Below are 16,544 nucleotides of genomic sequence, written 5' to 3'. Positions count from 1 at the left end.
GGTGATGCATATAAAGCCTTTCATGACCTTCCGTCACAAATGTAAACATGTGGAACTTGATCATCTTTTCTGAGATTGTGTGCTTTAGGAAAACTAAGATCAAGTCTTTTGGCAAAGAACGTTCGAATGGGTTTAAAGTGAATCAGAGGTTACCACCACTAATATGCATCTGCTGCACATGAAAAGGAACCTATTGGAAGCAATATGTCACATAAGTCAAAGTTATCCCCAAATTAGGCAGTTTGCATATTCAAATTATTGCCCAGTGATGCACTGCGACATCTCAAAGGTGTACCCCATCTTCCACTCAATGACCTTTGGCTACGACCACCTGCTCTGAAGTGACCCAATGGGTATGGACAACGGACGGATGTATTCAGATGAATAATTCCAATTTAACTAAGAATCTGTTAGACAACAAGACACTTCTTTGTTTATATAGTTCCAAAATAAATTAAGAGGCTCACTATGGTGGGAGACGTTAAGACGCTGTGGGCCGGTTTCTCTTCAAAATGTGCATGGCACTCTTTCATATTTCAGGACATTTTAAATAAAAGTCTGATGGCTGCTGACAGAAAACTGAAAATTGAGTTTTAAAAAATGAATATGTGGAGTTTTAGCAGAAACATATGGCCACAGAAAGTGTTCACCAGGCACAAAAAACAGCTTTCTTCCATAGCCATATCAGTTCACAAGGTCTACATCCTATATAAAAACCTGAGGTCCAAAGAGAAGAGAGTTTAAGATCTGTATGTTCTATCCATGTGAAATATTCAAGGTGAACATGAAGTGCTGTCCTATTGGCAAAAAAGTTTAGAAATGGCCAAAATTAACAACAGAAAACCAGGGCATTCGTGGCAGTAAAGAAAAGTTTGCTCCTATGTCAATAGATGTTAAAAGCAAGCAGTACAGTTTTTCTTGCTGTTGCACATAATGCTCTACAGCACTGTCTGAGGAATTACAATGGTTGCTTGTTAACGTAACCGAAACTCTCAAGGTCTCTTTCTTTTTGCTAAAAACAGTTTGGATCCTCTGCTGATACTGAGAAATAAATTGTACTGGACGTTGTCGTGGAAAATAGACTGTGCAGTAAAAGGCTTTTCATCCTCCAGGGAATTTATTCAACATGCTGGAGCACCTTTACAAAAGACACATTTATCTGTTATCTGGACAGACATGATTTGTTAAGCTCAGGGACAAGTCAACTTTCCAGAAATCACAGCCTTTGCATTCACCATAAAATAATAAAATCTCTATGAATACATGGTAAATGTTTGTATAAAGAAGGAAGGGGTATCCAAGGGAAGGAAGAAAAGAAGGGCCATTAATGGACGGGAGGTGGGAAATAATGTAAGGAAGAGAGGAAGAACAAAGACACAAAGGTAGAAGAAAGGTAGGATAGAATGAAGGGGGTAGAATGCAAGAAAGGAGAAAAGGATACAAGGAATAAGGGGATAAAGGAAGGAGAGGAAAAGAAGGAAGTAAGGATATAAGGGCATGAAAGGGAGAGGGTACATAGAAGAAACAAGGCATGCCACAAAGGGAAGGAGGTGGCACAAGGAATTATTAGAAACGAAGGAAGAAAGGGAGGAAGAAAGACACAAAGGAGAAAGGAAGAACAGGGGTAGGACACAATAAAGGAAAGGAGAAGGACACAAGGAAATAGGAGAGAACGATGCAAGGAAGGACAGAAATGTATGTTGTTGCCTTCCTTTTTGGAAGGTAAAAAGAAAGGCAACAGAAAGAGTTAAGAAGAACCAAACTAAGGGAGGGAGGACAATGAGTGAAGAGTATTCAACAATGTCCACTGTCAATTCTTTTTTTTAAACCCCAGTGAAACAATTCCTCAGCATGAAGCCCCCCTTTACAGTTGTATTCACACCCATCTCATTCTTTTTCTCATGAAGGTTAAGTAGTCCAAAATTAGGTTTCTCCATAAAGTTTTTCTCCAGAAGACATCTGGCTTTTCCATGTGTGAAGGAAGACGTTCTTCCCTGTGTTCAGTGAGAATGGTTGTCCAACATCTTCCAGTTTTTGACAGGCTTGATGTTTGGTTGTACTTGAGTTGTTCCTGAAAAATATTCTAACCACAGATTTTTATCTGTAGAGGTTCAGCTGGGGTCAGATAAGACTTGGAGTAACAGCACCATCTGCTGGTCTTTTTTGGTCCTGCACTGTCTGTTCTGTGGCTTTTCAGCTTTTTCTCCATGTCACTGTGGATTAATGATGGACGATTCTAACTTTTTATACATTTTAAGTATTTTATGTGTAAATTCTTAAAATTTATGCAAATAATTAACACTTACAGTGTTTTTATGTTTCTTCTTTAAAACTTCTTCAACTCAAGTTTTCCCTACTGCAGGTTCTGTATAAAGTATTGACTTATAATGACCTTTTCTTGTTATCAGAGCTCAGAGTTGATCAGGTTTGTTGGGATACTTTTGGTTAACCTGCTTTTGACAACACATTGTCTGAATTGTTGTGATCTTGGAAACAGTTTTCACATTTTGTTGTGCAAAATGGTGCTGCACTATGCTGGAAAATACTCCTAGAAGACATTTACATCTCACTCTTTGTTTAATGGAAGTGCTTGAGAAGAAGGAAAAAGTAAATCTCAGAGGAAGATGGAAAAACGTCCCAGCTGTTTCATATTAATAAAAGGACGTTTCATCAGAGAAAATAATTTTATACATCTTTCTTTCAACACTATTTTGTCCAAATGTATTCAAAATAGGTTTTTCAATCTATCGAATATTTATCCTGTGTATTTGAGATTTTTTAAAGAAAAATATTTAGATTTGAAAATGTCTTGACAAAGAAGACTTCCTTAGTGTTTTTTTGCTATTTACACATATGCTCCAGTGAAAGTGAGCTTGTTTTGACACTGTATTCTGGTCACAGATAGCATGCTAATGTGGCTCAACTCTCAAAATCCGGATGAGCCAAAGCTAGTTTAAAAAACAAAACAAAACACACCGGCAGGAAGCCACAGAGACTTGGTGAGAAAATGATTTTCATTTTTTACATTTTCAACCGTTGGTACATTTACTTTCAGGTGTCCTCAGGATGTTTTTAGATCTTATTCATTTAAAACTGAGAGCTTCGAAACCTTCACATTGATTGGGAATAGTTCACAGGTGTCTAACTCCAGTCCTCGAGGGCCGCTGTCCTGCAACTTTTAGATGTGCCTCTGCTGCACCACACCTGAATAGAATAATTAGGTCATTAGCAAAGCTCTGGAGAACTGATCTACACAAGAAGGAGGTAATTAAGCCATGTCATTCCAGTGTTTTGTACCTGTGGCACATCCAAAAACTATAGGACAACAGCCCTTGAGGACTGGAGTTTGACACCCCTGGAATAGTTGTACTGGTGTTCTGAGTCAGAAAACTTTTTATCATGCAGTTCTTGAGAAACCTGATGTCATCTGCATGAAGTGTAACCTTGGCTCCAAACTGCTTTGAAATGACTTTTTCATCCCGTTTGACTTCAGCTCCTGCTTGGTGGGATGTGTGGGTGAGGCCAGTTCCTGGACTGGAAGTAGCCTCTGAGTCCTTCCAGGTCTACAGCAGGGAAGTAGGCTCCGATGCGTTTTCTCAGCCACCATTTGCCCTGTGCTGCGCTGGCGCTGCCCGGCTGAGAGAATTTGTACCTGAAGTGTTCTCCTCGAACCCATCTGACAAAGAAGAAGCATAGAATGGTCACCGATCTAATTATGTTTTTGATTCCTGCTGTGGAACAAACGGGTAACGTTCCCTTTTCCCAAAAATTGTTTGCAATATGATAATACCTGTTGGAGTTATCATATTTTAGAGTATTTTATTCTCTTCTAGAATTGTGCCGTTGCAGTTTCTCTGTTACCTTAGTTCTGATTTGTCCTTTGTAGACTTTTAATCATTTTTGTGGTTGAGGAATTGCTTGTAAGGACAATTATTCCCTCTGGTTTTGTATGTTGGACAGCTGGAAGGAGTTTTGCTCTTTTACCTTCAGATAGTTCTATGCACAACCATGTCACCAAGGTGTTTTTTTGTTTTTGCAACTGGAACCAGCTGATTAGAATCTCAAAAGCTAAAGTAACAGTTGAACTTTGACCCCAAATCCAAGATAAAGATTTAAAGAGGAGCTGCAAAAGCAAATGAGGTTTATTAACAATAATTGCAAACAACATTTAAATTAATTATTTTTTTTATTTAAATTTTATTATAAATACAATTTATTTGTTCCACCAGGGGGAGCCCTAAGACAAAAAGTGCTCTGCTCAGCAGAGGTAGCTCGATTTACAAGTGAATTTTGAAAGCAAAGCTGGTGATGCTCATGTGTGTTTACCTGGGGGGGTCTCTGCCTTGGAAGGGGTTGTGGTCGAGCAGCGAGAGGACGGTGCTGTCGTTGGCCAGCAGGCGTCCAGCTATGTGGATGACCCACTCGCTCTGCTCATAGGTCTGCGCAAACACAGTGTTATTCCAGACTTGGCACAGAAAAGTAACTTCTATTGAAAAGTAGAAGTTATTGCACCTGGAAGGCAGCAAACCACATGAGCCAGTCCAGCCGGTAGTGATAGGGCGATATGAGGCAGGGCCGTCGGTACACATCTCCTGGCTTACACCTGAACTGGTACTCCTCCCAAACCGCCTCAGGGTCTTTGGGATCTGGGCTCAGAGTTCCCTGGAAGATCACCTCAGTCCGTTCTTTGGTGATGCTTCCCAGAGGACAGAGAAACGAAAAGATTAAATGAGACCTTACTTACCCTAAGGTAAGGCATACTTACCTTAGGGGCACACTAAGGTAAGTATGCCCCTTTCCTAAGAGACAGACCAAGTTGGTTAGAGTTGCCTTTGATTCATAACTGGAACACTGATCGATATATTTGCTTGATAATGGCATTTCACAAACTAATGTTTATTTCTTGTTTCATGATTGGTGACTGTATATTTCTACGGTATAACAAACTTTGAACTGCCTTGTTGCTAAAAGGTTCTATACAAATAAACTTGGCCTGTCTTCAAATTGGAGTGTTCATGTTTGGTCATGCAATGAAATCCTCCAAACTGTACCTTCCAAAAGCCCCGTAGGTGTTGACGATGCGCAACGGGTCGAAGGAAGTGTTCATCACCTGACGCGGACTCAACAGGTTCATCACCACTGGCACGCTCAGGACGCCAATGAGAACACCCAAAGAAATGTTCACCACCCGCCGTATTAACATGCCTAACACACACACATACACACAGAGGAACAGGATGAATCAATAGCGTCTCAAGGGTGTCTTGTGGGAATGAAAGTCCAACAATGGAAAACAGGCACATTTATCGTTGCCGGGTCTGAATCTTGACGGCCTGGCTGGATGTTACAGTGACACAAAGCGGTGGTCCAGTTTATGTTGGTTCTTTTCCCACTCCTGCATGTTAAACTCCTCTGTATAATCCACAGAAACTGTTTATATTGCCACAAAATCCCACTTTGGTTCTGTTTGAGTTATTAAAACAAGTTCCCACCTAAAGCTATAAGCTCATTTTAAACTGAATAAAGTAAAAACAGTAAATCTGCAATAAGTCTAGTTATAGAAGAGTGGGGGGGGGGGGGGTTACATTCATGACGGCCTGCTCTATTAAAAAAAAGCCTTCAAATTTAAATAATTTTTTGTAGTGTTGATCCCTTTTACTTATTTCTACTGTATTTTACTGTAGTTCTCTTTCCACCATGGCCAAACACATTGCCTTTTCTGGCATCTATTGGATACACAAAATAATAATTAAAAAAAGAAGTGTAAAGACACCTTTTGTGGGTTTGGGGGCTTGTCCGGTCACCTTCTTCTTCTGGATCTCCAGCACCGCTTCCTTAGCTCTGGAGCCGCAGCGAAACAGAAAGCTTAGCGATGCGTCATCGAAGCAGGCCCAACTGGGAACAATGGTCAGCCAGTTGAGGAAACTCAGGTTCCCGCTGATGATCAAGACCACCTGCAGGAAGGGGTGATGGAAGAAACAAAAGCCTCAGAACAGAGTGGGTACAATGCACAGTTAAACAAATAAACAACAACAAAAAACACACATTGATTGTGTTTGCTGGTCTTCCACAGAGCTACCTGAAAGAGAATCTGGATGGCTCCGTTCACCATGCACATCCGCCGGCCCAGGAAGGTGAAGAAGGGAGCGATGAGCTCAATGAAATGGTTGGACAGTGTCTCAAAGTGGTGGAACCACCACGGAGAGCGGTGCATGTAGTAGGAGATGGGGTTTGGCACTGGCTGGGTCTGGAGACACATTTCAGTTCAATACACTTAGGCTCAATCATACTTTATCTCAGAGTGAAATTACATGTTGTTGTAACTGTTACTGTATGACAGTCTCATGCCTCAAGCAAACAACAGGAAGTCCCTTCATTGTATCCTCCAACTATCCGTCACAAAACAAGTTGGGTGAGAAAATATTGGCCTTTTTTTTAAATCTCAGATTTACTCGCCTTACAGGGACTAATCTAAGCACAGCTGGTACTTAGATTAGTCCCAGCTGTGCTAAATGCTAATGAAATATGCTAGAGACAGTTTACAATGCTGACTGATCATTTTAACTTCAAGAACAGAGAAATTCTATTTTGCTGCTCACACAGTGTGACGTTGCCTCTGGTCCTAATGTGAATAAACTATGATCATTCACAGGAAAACTGCTTAGGTCTCCATTATAACAATGGTAAGCTACAATCTGGTCTTGTAAAGGACCAAAGGAGAGAACCTAATTTATGTTGTCCAAAGATATTTAGAGATATTTATGAGGCAATCAGACATGTCTCTGTAAGATGTACTTGGCTAATTATTAGAAAAAAAAGAAATGATTCTGGCAGGTCAGAGCTCTACAAGAATTGATCATGGTGACTCAGTGCATGACGAATAGAAAGTTTACAGCCAACATGTTCAATCTGTGAGGAGTACTGACGCTAAGGGTGGAAGATTTCACTGCTTTGCTTTGGCGCTCATCTGAGAGTGAGTCAGGGGAGTCATTTCTGCACCACACCTCCAGGAGAACTTTTCCGAGACTAAATAAAGATGGAACCTTATTTAAATGAAGGCGGCCGCACCTTCACCCAGGCAAACACTCAGAGGTTTCTCAGTGTTTGTTCATGCAAAATGTGCTTTAGCTGAACAGGCAAACAGACACTGGTTAGGTCGGGAAAAATAAATATAGCACAAATATAGATAGAAAGGAAAAAAAAGATTATGCAGCTGTCAGATCAATACTTTTATTGTATTTTTGAATAAAACGCAAGGAAAATTTGGATTATTTAACAGGTGGGGGACCTAAATCTCCACTTGGTGCGTTAATGACAACCCACCCTGAATGAACAAAGTACTAACTGTCCTGCAATGCATCGTCACGGTAACCCCTGAGAGTCGGGTCAGGAGGAAACCTGCAGTCCCTCTGCAGGTCTGAAAGGGAGCAGTGTGTCAAAGGGGTTAACGCGGCGTCAGCTGGCGCCATGGCCTTCCGGTCTTAGAATGTGTGTGTGTCTGTGTGTGCGTAAATCAACATTAGCACTGAGGGTGTTGAAAGCTGAAGTTGGACCAGGGAAACTGACCCAGCAAGGCATAAAATTCACAAAGCAACGAGACCGTTCAAAATCTTTTCTGCTACGTGACCGATATAAAAGATTCATTCTGTTTCACTCAGAAGGAACCAGTGAAGCTGTCCAGCATGGGTTCTGACCGCGTTGCTTTGAATACAATTTTAAGTTTTACAAATCTACACTCATCCGTTGACTTCTGGCCTAAAAATGCGCAATCCCCAGAGCTGAACTGCAAAACATTCATGCATTATAGTACATCAAGACTTGCAAAACAAACAAGCACGGGTGTTTTAACTGAGATACATTTAATCTAATTAACATGTCCAATAAAGCAACAATCTTTCATAATGATACAACTGATATCATGACTTTGGCCTTGTGTGTATTTTCTCCAGTCATGTGTTCAATCATTACAGAAGGCACTCTTCCTCCATCTGAGACCTTATCATACAGGATGGTGTGGGCAGATCATGACTGAGCAGAAATATGAGCAGCCTGGGTGAGACTGAAAGCCCAGGAAACTATTTTATGACTTTTTATTCACTTTAGAAAATATTTTAAACACAAAATGAAACAAAATAAGATTTAAATAAAAATATTGATTGAATTATTTTAATAAGTAAAAGCATGCATTCAAGCCTCATCACATTATATAAACTGCTGTGCAATGACTCAGTGGAATAAACGGTCACCTCATAGTGGTAGTCCATGCAGGTCAGGTCTCTCCAGCACTGGTCTCCTCTGATTTTAATGAGGCCCTGAACAAAGAGAGAAAACAAGCACTGAACTCAATGTGAAAAACAACTGGACACCATTCTAAAGTCACAGCTGGACGTTTGATTATGAAATAAAAACTAATGTTACATGGGCTTTATTCAAATTAAACATTGAAAGTGTTTTCACACCTGATAGTCTGGTAGACTCTGTTTGATTGTGGACCAAAATTGTTACATTATCATTTTGTGTGCTTTGCTTTCACACTGCCTCTGTCAAACGAAGCAAACCCTTTGAAAAACGTGTTCACCTCCTCACCTGTGGTGGCGCTACTATAAGAACCACAGATGGAAATGACACAAAAAGAAGACACTGATCACAACTTGCTTCTTTGCATAATATAGTGGCGTGGAGTCAGACTTAAGCTTTTATAGGATTTCTCTTTTGTTTTTAGCAAAAGACCATGAGCCATTTCTCCCGCTAGTATTAGACTCTAGCATTGGTTTTGGTAACATTTACCCAGAATGCCCTGTGCTATAGTTGCTTCCTGCTTTTGGAAGGGTTCCTGGTCCCCTTGGCTTTCGAACCACGCCAGAGTTAACTTTTACTAAACCGAAACCTAGGTTTGTAGGCAGACCACAGTTTTTTTTTTTGTTTTTTCTTTCTGGTCTGCAACAGAGTTTGCTTTCTAAGCAAAGAAAATTATCCAAAAATGTCAGAGATGAGCTCATTGTCTTACAAAAACAAAAGATGGCAAATGCCTTAAATTTTCCAGGAGATAACAGTGGCTGCACCACCTGGGGGGAGAACACAGACTGGCACCATATTCCTGAGGACACAGGTGGTAAAAACCCTTGACCGATTGCAAAAACACTTGATGGCAGGAACTAAGGTTTCAGTTTCCAGTTAGGATTTCATGGTTGAGCTCCATGACAAACACCACTACTCACCCAAAAGAGCAGTTCCAATATACCAAAACATGTGACTTTATAAGTTCCCACCAAATGAAAGAAATTGTAGTGGATTGTAGTCACATAAGTAGGAAGAGACATAACTACCACCACAAGACAAAGGACATCTCATCACCCTGACAATACAATCTTCAATGGGACAGATTCTCATCAGAGCTCATCTAATATCTGCAAAACACCCGATCCCAGTTTGCGAGATTCACACTATATGAATTCATAAAGGCACCTTCACTTGTGTGGCTGTTTTCCATCCAAACAGCTTAGGTAATAACGTCTTATCCAAAACACGAGACCACCGATATTGACACTGGTCATGTGGCTGGGCACGGAACACACAGCAAGGCGCCCGCTAACCTGTTTGATTGAATTTAGGAAAAAGCAGAACTTCTCTCTCTGATTAGGAGCTTGGCTGTGGAGGTGGTGAGGTTCAATATCATGCTGTTTATCCTCTTCAGTCATGAGACGAAGACATTTCACCAATTACAACTGGACTGAAAAAAATGGAGCACCAGGTAGAGAGACAGCTGGACCTAAGCCTACACAACTATCCTCTAATAGTAGAATACTACTGGTCTTCTCTCTGAAAACACCAGGGACGCATGGTTAGCATGTTAGCATAGCATCACGCTAACGTTATTTTCTTCAGAAGAGACACAAAAGTTCACCTGAGTTTATGGGAAGATGGATAAAGCTCAACACCGGGCGATGTTGGCAGGAAGCCCGTTAGAGGCATAAAAGAGTTAGAGATGTCACTAATGGAATAATCTCATCTGTCAGCATGTGATACCAATAGGGCACCATGGCAGGAGTTTTTAGGATTGTACCACCTTCCAAAGAAACATTTAGTCTCATCTTCAGTATGACAACTGGCCTTTAAAAAAAACCACATGATGCGATGGAAACTGCTGCATTTACACTGAGTAATTAGCAAAGGTTTCAACCTCAACCAACATGACGCTGTGAATTTATAATAAAGCTACTAACATGAGCCTGGCTTCACTGTAATCAAAGATTCTCAATTGGATTTCAGGGTGTACGTCACCTTTACTCCTGTCCTGTGCAGCTCAAGGCTGTTTTGGTTGATCGCCAATCAACCAAAACAGCCTTGTTTTGGTTGATTGGAACTAGGGGACGATCAATCAGTGAACCCCTAATGGCTAACAGAGTAAAGGCAAGGCGACTGCATGCACATTCACACCATACCTTTCAAAATGTTGTATTTTTTTAATGTTTTGATTGCTTTTTGTTCCTATTCACATTTGTGTAACTGTCAGGGAAAACGGCCTGGAGTTAGAATGAAGCTTTGGGTTGCAACACTACATTTTCGAGGTACAGTATATATTTAATCAAGATTTTTCATAATCAGCTAGGATTTTTATTTTTTTTTTAAATCATCTAGTAGCCTTTCAGTAGATTAATGATTTGTTCAACTAAACATTTGCATCCATCTATTAAAACACCAACTATCGACTGTAAATGGGACAAATACTGTATCTGGATCAACCGGTTGTATTGAAAGCAAAGCTAAGCATGTCTTAGGTCTTTAAAATCTAAAAATGGAGAAGAAAAATGGAAATGTGTAAAACGTAGAGCCTGGCGTGTTGAAATCCACAGTTAGTCTGAGAACATACCAAACATATTTGGAGAATTACTCAGTAAGCCATTTCGCTATACTTTTGCTACCATCCCAGCCTGCTGCTGATGCAACAAGCTGTTTCACTCCAGAGCTGCAGATACTTTGTTGCAGACGCTTTCTTTGCAGTCTGAACAGTTTCAAGGCAAACCCCATAGATATTATTGAGTACATCGCCACCAGAACGGCGTTCAAATATGACGTGACTTCAGTAGGGCTAGGTTGGAAGAGAACCTTAAATATACCGATGAGTTTACATGTGAAGTAGATTGTGTGTTTCAGTGAAGTGGGAGTGTGTTGAGTTTTCCGTGCTCCTGCTGGGATAAATAAACCCCAGCTCTGTGCTCTATAATTCCCCGTGAAATCTGACAAAAGAGGTGCTGTGTTGTTGAGTCGATCACATATTTGGTTTGGCTTCACCAAACACCGGCAGAGTGCTAGAGCAGGACAGCGGTTCCGAAGTATCGCTTTAAAATTAGGAAGACAAACACCAGAATGATTCCATCTGCTCAATGTTTGCATGAACTTTTTCCACATTTTGTCACATTGCAAACATGAACTTCATCGATTTTTATTGGACTTCCACGCAATCGAGCAATTTGAAGGACTGAATAGTTGTGATTTTGACTCACAGCTCCCAGCATGATGCGAACGATGAGCCACCTGAAGGTCCAAATGCAGACGAGGGAGGGGGGACAGCTGCTGGGAACCTGGGACAGAGTCCACAGCGGACACAGGAAGACGGCCAGGAAGCCCGTCTCCAACAGCTGGCTCTCCCAACCTGCACAGACAAGCACATTTATAGAGTAAAGCAGACGACGCTGCCCAGGCCTGGTTGTGATGTCACATTTTTTTAATGCAGGCAGTGCAGAACGTTACCACAGTTATATAAATTTTTACACTTGAGTCTTGTTTTTGTTTTAGTACTTAGGACAGAAAGCAGAGCTACCGATGCTCGTGTTTGTGTTATTTCTTTGGTTCAGCTGCGCCACAGACTCAGTGGTCTGTAGTTTACACTCCTATCTGATAAGTACTCAGGATTGTTAGCTCTCTGCTRAAGAGGAGTATTTTTCCATTGAGAATTGAACACAACTGTTGAATTGTTGCTTTTGTTTTTGCTACAAAATACTAGCATGAACCCGTTCTACCATGGAGAGACACGGTTAACTGAAACACACTCAGCCTTAGCAAGTATGTTCTCCTCAGTTTAGCATTAAATCAGCTGTTTGTAAGAAGCTGGGTGCAAGATTTTTACGAAATAATTGGGTGTAAAAAAAAGAAAGGAAAGAAAAAAAAGACTGAACGCCACTACAAATTTAATGAAACAAGGAAATAATTATTGATTAAGATCCGTTTCCAACAGCAGAAGCTTACAAAAACATCACGATTTAGCCTCTATACCCACATGGCAATTTTTGTTCATTTAAATAAATAAATATTTATTTTTCCCTCTATAATCATTTGGTTTGTTCAACAACTCTTAAGGTAACTTTTTATAAGAACTTTTCTTTCCATCTTTTCAATTTTTTGAAATCCAACGTTTTACATTTTAAGTGATGGATTTTGCATCCTCTAAACACCTTCGCACCAAAAATATCCACATTTTAAAATCTGCCATTACATCAGACATCATGTCCTTTTTTCTGGTCTCATAAGGCTCCATAAGGGGAAGAGAACTTTAAAGTTACGCAGTACAGTACATGAAATAAATCTCTCTCTTTTTTTTTTTTTTTGTGCAATAAATAATATAATAATTTAAAACGGAAACAAGTGAATTGCTATTTAAAGAGTTAAACTTCTAAAAATGGACTGAATAGGTAGGTTTGAGAAAATATGAAGCAGTTGAAGTGCTACATTAACAAAGGCAGAACAAATATTATTAATGTATCAGGATTTAAAAGGGGGCTGCACAGTGGCGCAGTTGGTAGAGCTGTTGCCTTGCAGCAAGAAGGTTCTGGGTTCGATTCCCGGCCTGGGGTCTTTCTGCATGGAGTTTGCATGTTCTCCCTGTGCATACTTGGGTTTTCTCCAGGTACTCCAGTTTCCTCCCACAGTCCAAAAACATGACTGTAAGGTTAATTGGCCTCACCAAATTGCCCTTAGGTGTGAGTGTGTGTGTGTCCTGTGTGTCTCTGTGTTGCCCTGTGACAGACTGGCGACCTGTCCAGGGTGTACCCTGCCTCTCACCCAAAACGATAGCTGGAGATGGGCACCAGCAACCCCCCCAACCCCACCAAGGGACAAGGGTGCAAGAAGATGGATGGATGGAGGAATTAAAAGGAAGTTTTTTTTTTAGGTATGTACATTTTTGCCATTATGTTATTTAGATGGTGGTAAATCTGAGAGAAGAAGGTCAAAATAATATCAGGACCTTCCTTCTCATGCTTCCGATCCACGTCTTCTTTTGGAGAAGGAAAAACAAAGGAAGCCCTGGTCGAATCAAGGTATGACGTTCACTTACCAAAGGAGTACCTAGGAAGAAAAAATACAAACAAGAATATGAGAATTTGCTCTCACTTTTGAAAAATGCGTAAAATTTTAACACGTGTTGAAATAACCAAATGTATTTTTATTTTTCCTATGGAGGCCATGGCATGATGAATACATAGTTATCCAATGAGGTTAACTATTGACAAAACACCTTACATCATCAAAACTGCTGTTTCTATTAGTGTTATTCTGTTTGTGTCCTTATTTCCTCCTACACATACATATGTTCTACACCCGAATAGTAGCATCAAGCGGAGGAACTGGACCGCACTTAGTTGGATGTCATCTGCAGTTTTGCCACTAGATGGCACTAAATCATATCCCATTTTAAATGATAGATTAAGTAAACCATAAACCTCAACAAAGCAGGCTTCTAAAACAAACCAAAGACATTAATTAAATAGATTACAAAAAGCAACCCTACACTTATCTGTAGATACAATCCTGCTGCCGCCAGTGCAAAGCTTACCCACTTTTGGCAGCAGTACTTCAAAATGTGGTTCAAGACCAGCAGACTTAATCACACCCCCATTTCACTTCCAGTCAAGTCTACTAGCTACATTCAGAGAAAAATATTTGGGGTTTTTTAGCTAATAAAGGCTCCGCCTTGTGTGTGTGTGTGTGTGTATACACTCACCACAGCTGTCCCACGTTGACCAAGGAGTGGTAAAGCACCCACAGGGTCATCATGATCACCATATTGGCCATCCCTGTCACCAGGACGAACCCTGACAACGCCATCCCAAGCAAGGCAATGCAGTCCAGGTTGGCGTCCATGCTGGTCCAGTCCAAGAACCAGAGGACGGAAGGTGCGTATGCCAGAGCCGACGTGCCGATCTTTCCTCCGACGTAGCGCTTGACGCTGTTCAGGTAATTCTTGCAAGGCATTAGTCCGTTCTCTCCAATCAGCTGCTTGTTCTGGTTGTAGGCAACTGTGAAGGCCACAACTAGAATAAAAAAGAAAACCTTAGCATTCTTGTTTTGTCTGTTTATGGACCATAATTGTGTCTAAATAAAGAGATTGACTAATTGATTGATTGATTGATGTTTTTTGTGTGTAGAGTCAATATTTGCAGTGTTGACCCATCTCAAACCCAAGCACATGTGTTTTCACAATCAATCTATTCATTCAAGCTGGAGTTTCACAATTTCACCTGTGTGGATGATATGACTGCACTGACATTAAGTTTGCTGGTCGATTTTGTTCCAGAGCAGAAATGCTTTTTTATCTAAGCTAATACGTTAGATCTCTCTAAAAGCAATATTGATTATCCTTAAGTACAACGACCCTGCAATATGTAGGCTACAATAGAAAACACTAATGTTGCTGCCAAAACTGCAACGTATGAATTAAGATACACCATTAGCAACACACAACCACAATAACAGTGTATGACAATGTTACAACCCGCACACATTAACTGCGGAGTAATCACGGTTCTGTGTTCATAGTCAACACAGATGCTGACAGGTGTGATATTGAGGCCAGAATACGGTAGGCTTTAAAACTGAAACTCACAGTAAATGAATGAGACTGAGCGCAGCAGCACAATACGAGTGAGCCAGTAAGTTCCGGGTTGTAAGGACACGAACTGCTTCTTTTTCTCCGAGTCTCCATTGTTGGCAGTTCCGTCTGAAGAGCCGCCAGGGACTCTGTCCGTCTGCGTCCTCCTGCTGTCCACGCGCCTCTTCCTCACGGAGCTCTCTGTAGCTGCAGCACTGGCCGCCATGTTTACGGAGCTCTCCGTCACGTGACAAAAACATATCCGGAAGTGAATTTAAAAAAACGTTTTTTTTTTCTGAAAAATATATATGCAAGTAAAACAAGAAATTTTATTATTATTATTATTATTATTATTATTATTATTATTATTATTATTATTAGTAGTAGTAGTAGTAGTAGTAGTAGTAGTAGTATATATAAATAAATAAATAAATAAATAAATAAATAAATAAATAAATAAATAAATAAATAAATAACATTATCCTCAAAACTGTAAATATAATATAAATTATTTGAACAGGTAAACCATAAAAACAAAGATAATAATAAGACAATTAACATAGACCTATGTAAGGAAAAAGCCAATAAAAATTACCTTAATATTTTAAATAAAGAAAAAAAGGAAACAATAAGAAATTTGTTAAATAAAAAAAGAAAACTGATTTTGAAAAATACACAATCATTTATTTTTTTAAGTTGTGTGTTTATATCTCATTATTATAGCAGGATATACAGAGATCGTAACAGATCTCAGGTACCAAATCGTTACAAAAGGTTATTTTTTAAAAAATTTTGAAGTGCGCCGACTGCTAAAAGTGTCACAAATTATTTAGACAGGTTGTGTATAAAATGCAACTGTAAGTGTGATATTCAGTAATTATATTGCTAAATCTATATTTCATAATTATGTCAGTGCTATTCACTTATGGTTCCTTTGCTGCTGCAGTGCTGCTGCAGTGCACCACAAAGAGTTTTGACTGGTAAAACTCCCGACTTGACAGTTTTCCAGCGGACAGTCATTGACACCTTCCTCAAGGAGAGTAAGCAACTAAGGTTTACTGCTAAAAAAAAGTTCATTATTTGGAGAGTTCTGTATCCAACGCACATAAGGTAAGGTTGAGTGGAAGAAAAATTGTGACAGAACATTTTTTACAATAGTAATGATAATAATTACTACCATGTATTTCATAAATTGTCCATTTGTTTTGATTTAGAATTCATTTAAGTGCTAATATATGATGTTTTGTACCAAAAAGTTTTGATGAGTTTAATGACCCAGGCTATTTGCAGGATTCTGTACACAAAGCAAATAAGATAAAGTTCAGTGGAAGAAAAAAGTGTGGCAGAAATGTTTTTATAATAATAATTACTATCACATATTGTACAAAATGTCCCATTTGTACTTATTTAGAAAAATATTATTAATGACATATAAGTCCTAAGGCATGTTGTGTCTCGAAATCTGAAGGTCCAAAATTATTTTGAGGCACGTTTGGGCCTCTATAGAAAGATTTACATCTTCAGGCAAAGTAAATATTTTAAGTTTAGAGAGAATAAGAGTCCAAGTTGACTGCAATTATTATTATTATTATTATTATTATTATTATTATTATTATTATTATTATTATTATTATTTATTTATTTATTTATTTATTTATTTATTTATTTATTTATTTAT

General features: G+C 39.5%; 1 protein-coding gene across 2 annotated transcripts; it reads right to left on the bottom strand.

Annotated features, from left to right (window-relative positions):
- Positions 1-1,098: 1,098 nt before the first annotated feature.
- Positions 1,099-15,092, bottom strand: lmf1 (lipase maturation factor 1). 2 transcript variants are annotated; one of them, XR_001777659.1, is made up of 12 exons: positions 14,882-15,092; positions 14,000-14,309; positions 13,334-13,344; positions 11,505-11,653; positions 8,247-8,312; positions 6,080-6,247; positions 5,774-5,954; positions 5,052-5,205; positions 4,513-4,696; positions 4,327-4,439; positions 3,298-3,676; positions 1,099-3,204 (listed from the first exon to the last, which is right to left on the bottom strand). XR_001777659.1 is itself a non-coding variant. In XM_008437959.2 (11 exons), exons 1-11 carry the CDS (start codon positions 15,090-15,092, stop codon positions 3,490-3,492), a joined length of 1,734 nt encoding a protein of 577 aa, XP_008436181.1. In that variant the 3' UTR covers positions 3,283-3,489. The 2 variants fall into 2 exon arrangements, 1 of the variants encoding a protein (XP_008436181.1); XM_008437959.2 differs by lacking the exon at positions 1,099-3,204 and having other exon boundaries at positions 3,283-3,676.
- Between the last annotated feature and the right edge of the window lie 1,452 nt (positions 15,093-16,544).

Source organism: Poecilia reticulata, linkage group LG19, assembly GCF_000633615.1.
Source record: "Poecilia reticulata strain Guanapo linkage group LG19, Guppy_female_1.0+MT, whole genome shotgun sequence".
Taxonomy (NCBI): domain Eukaryota; kingdom Metazoa; phylum Chordata; class Actinopteri; order Cyprinodontiformes; family Poeciliidae; genus Poecilia; species Poecilia reticulata.
The sequence above is the reverse complement of the archived record's forward strand: the minus strand, read 5'-3'. Positions and strand labels throughout refer to the sequence as shown.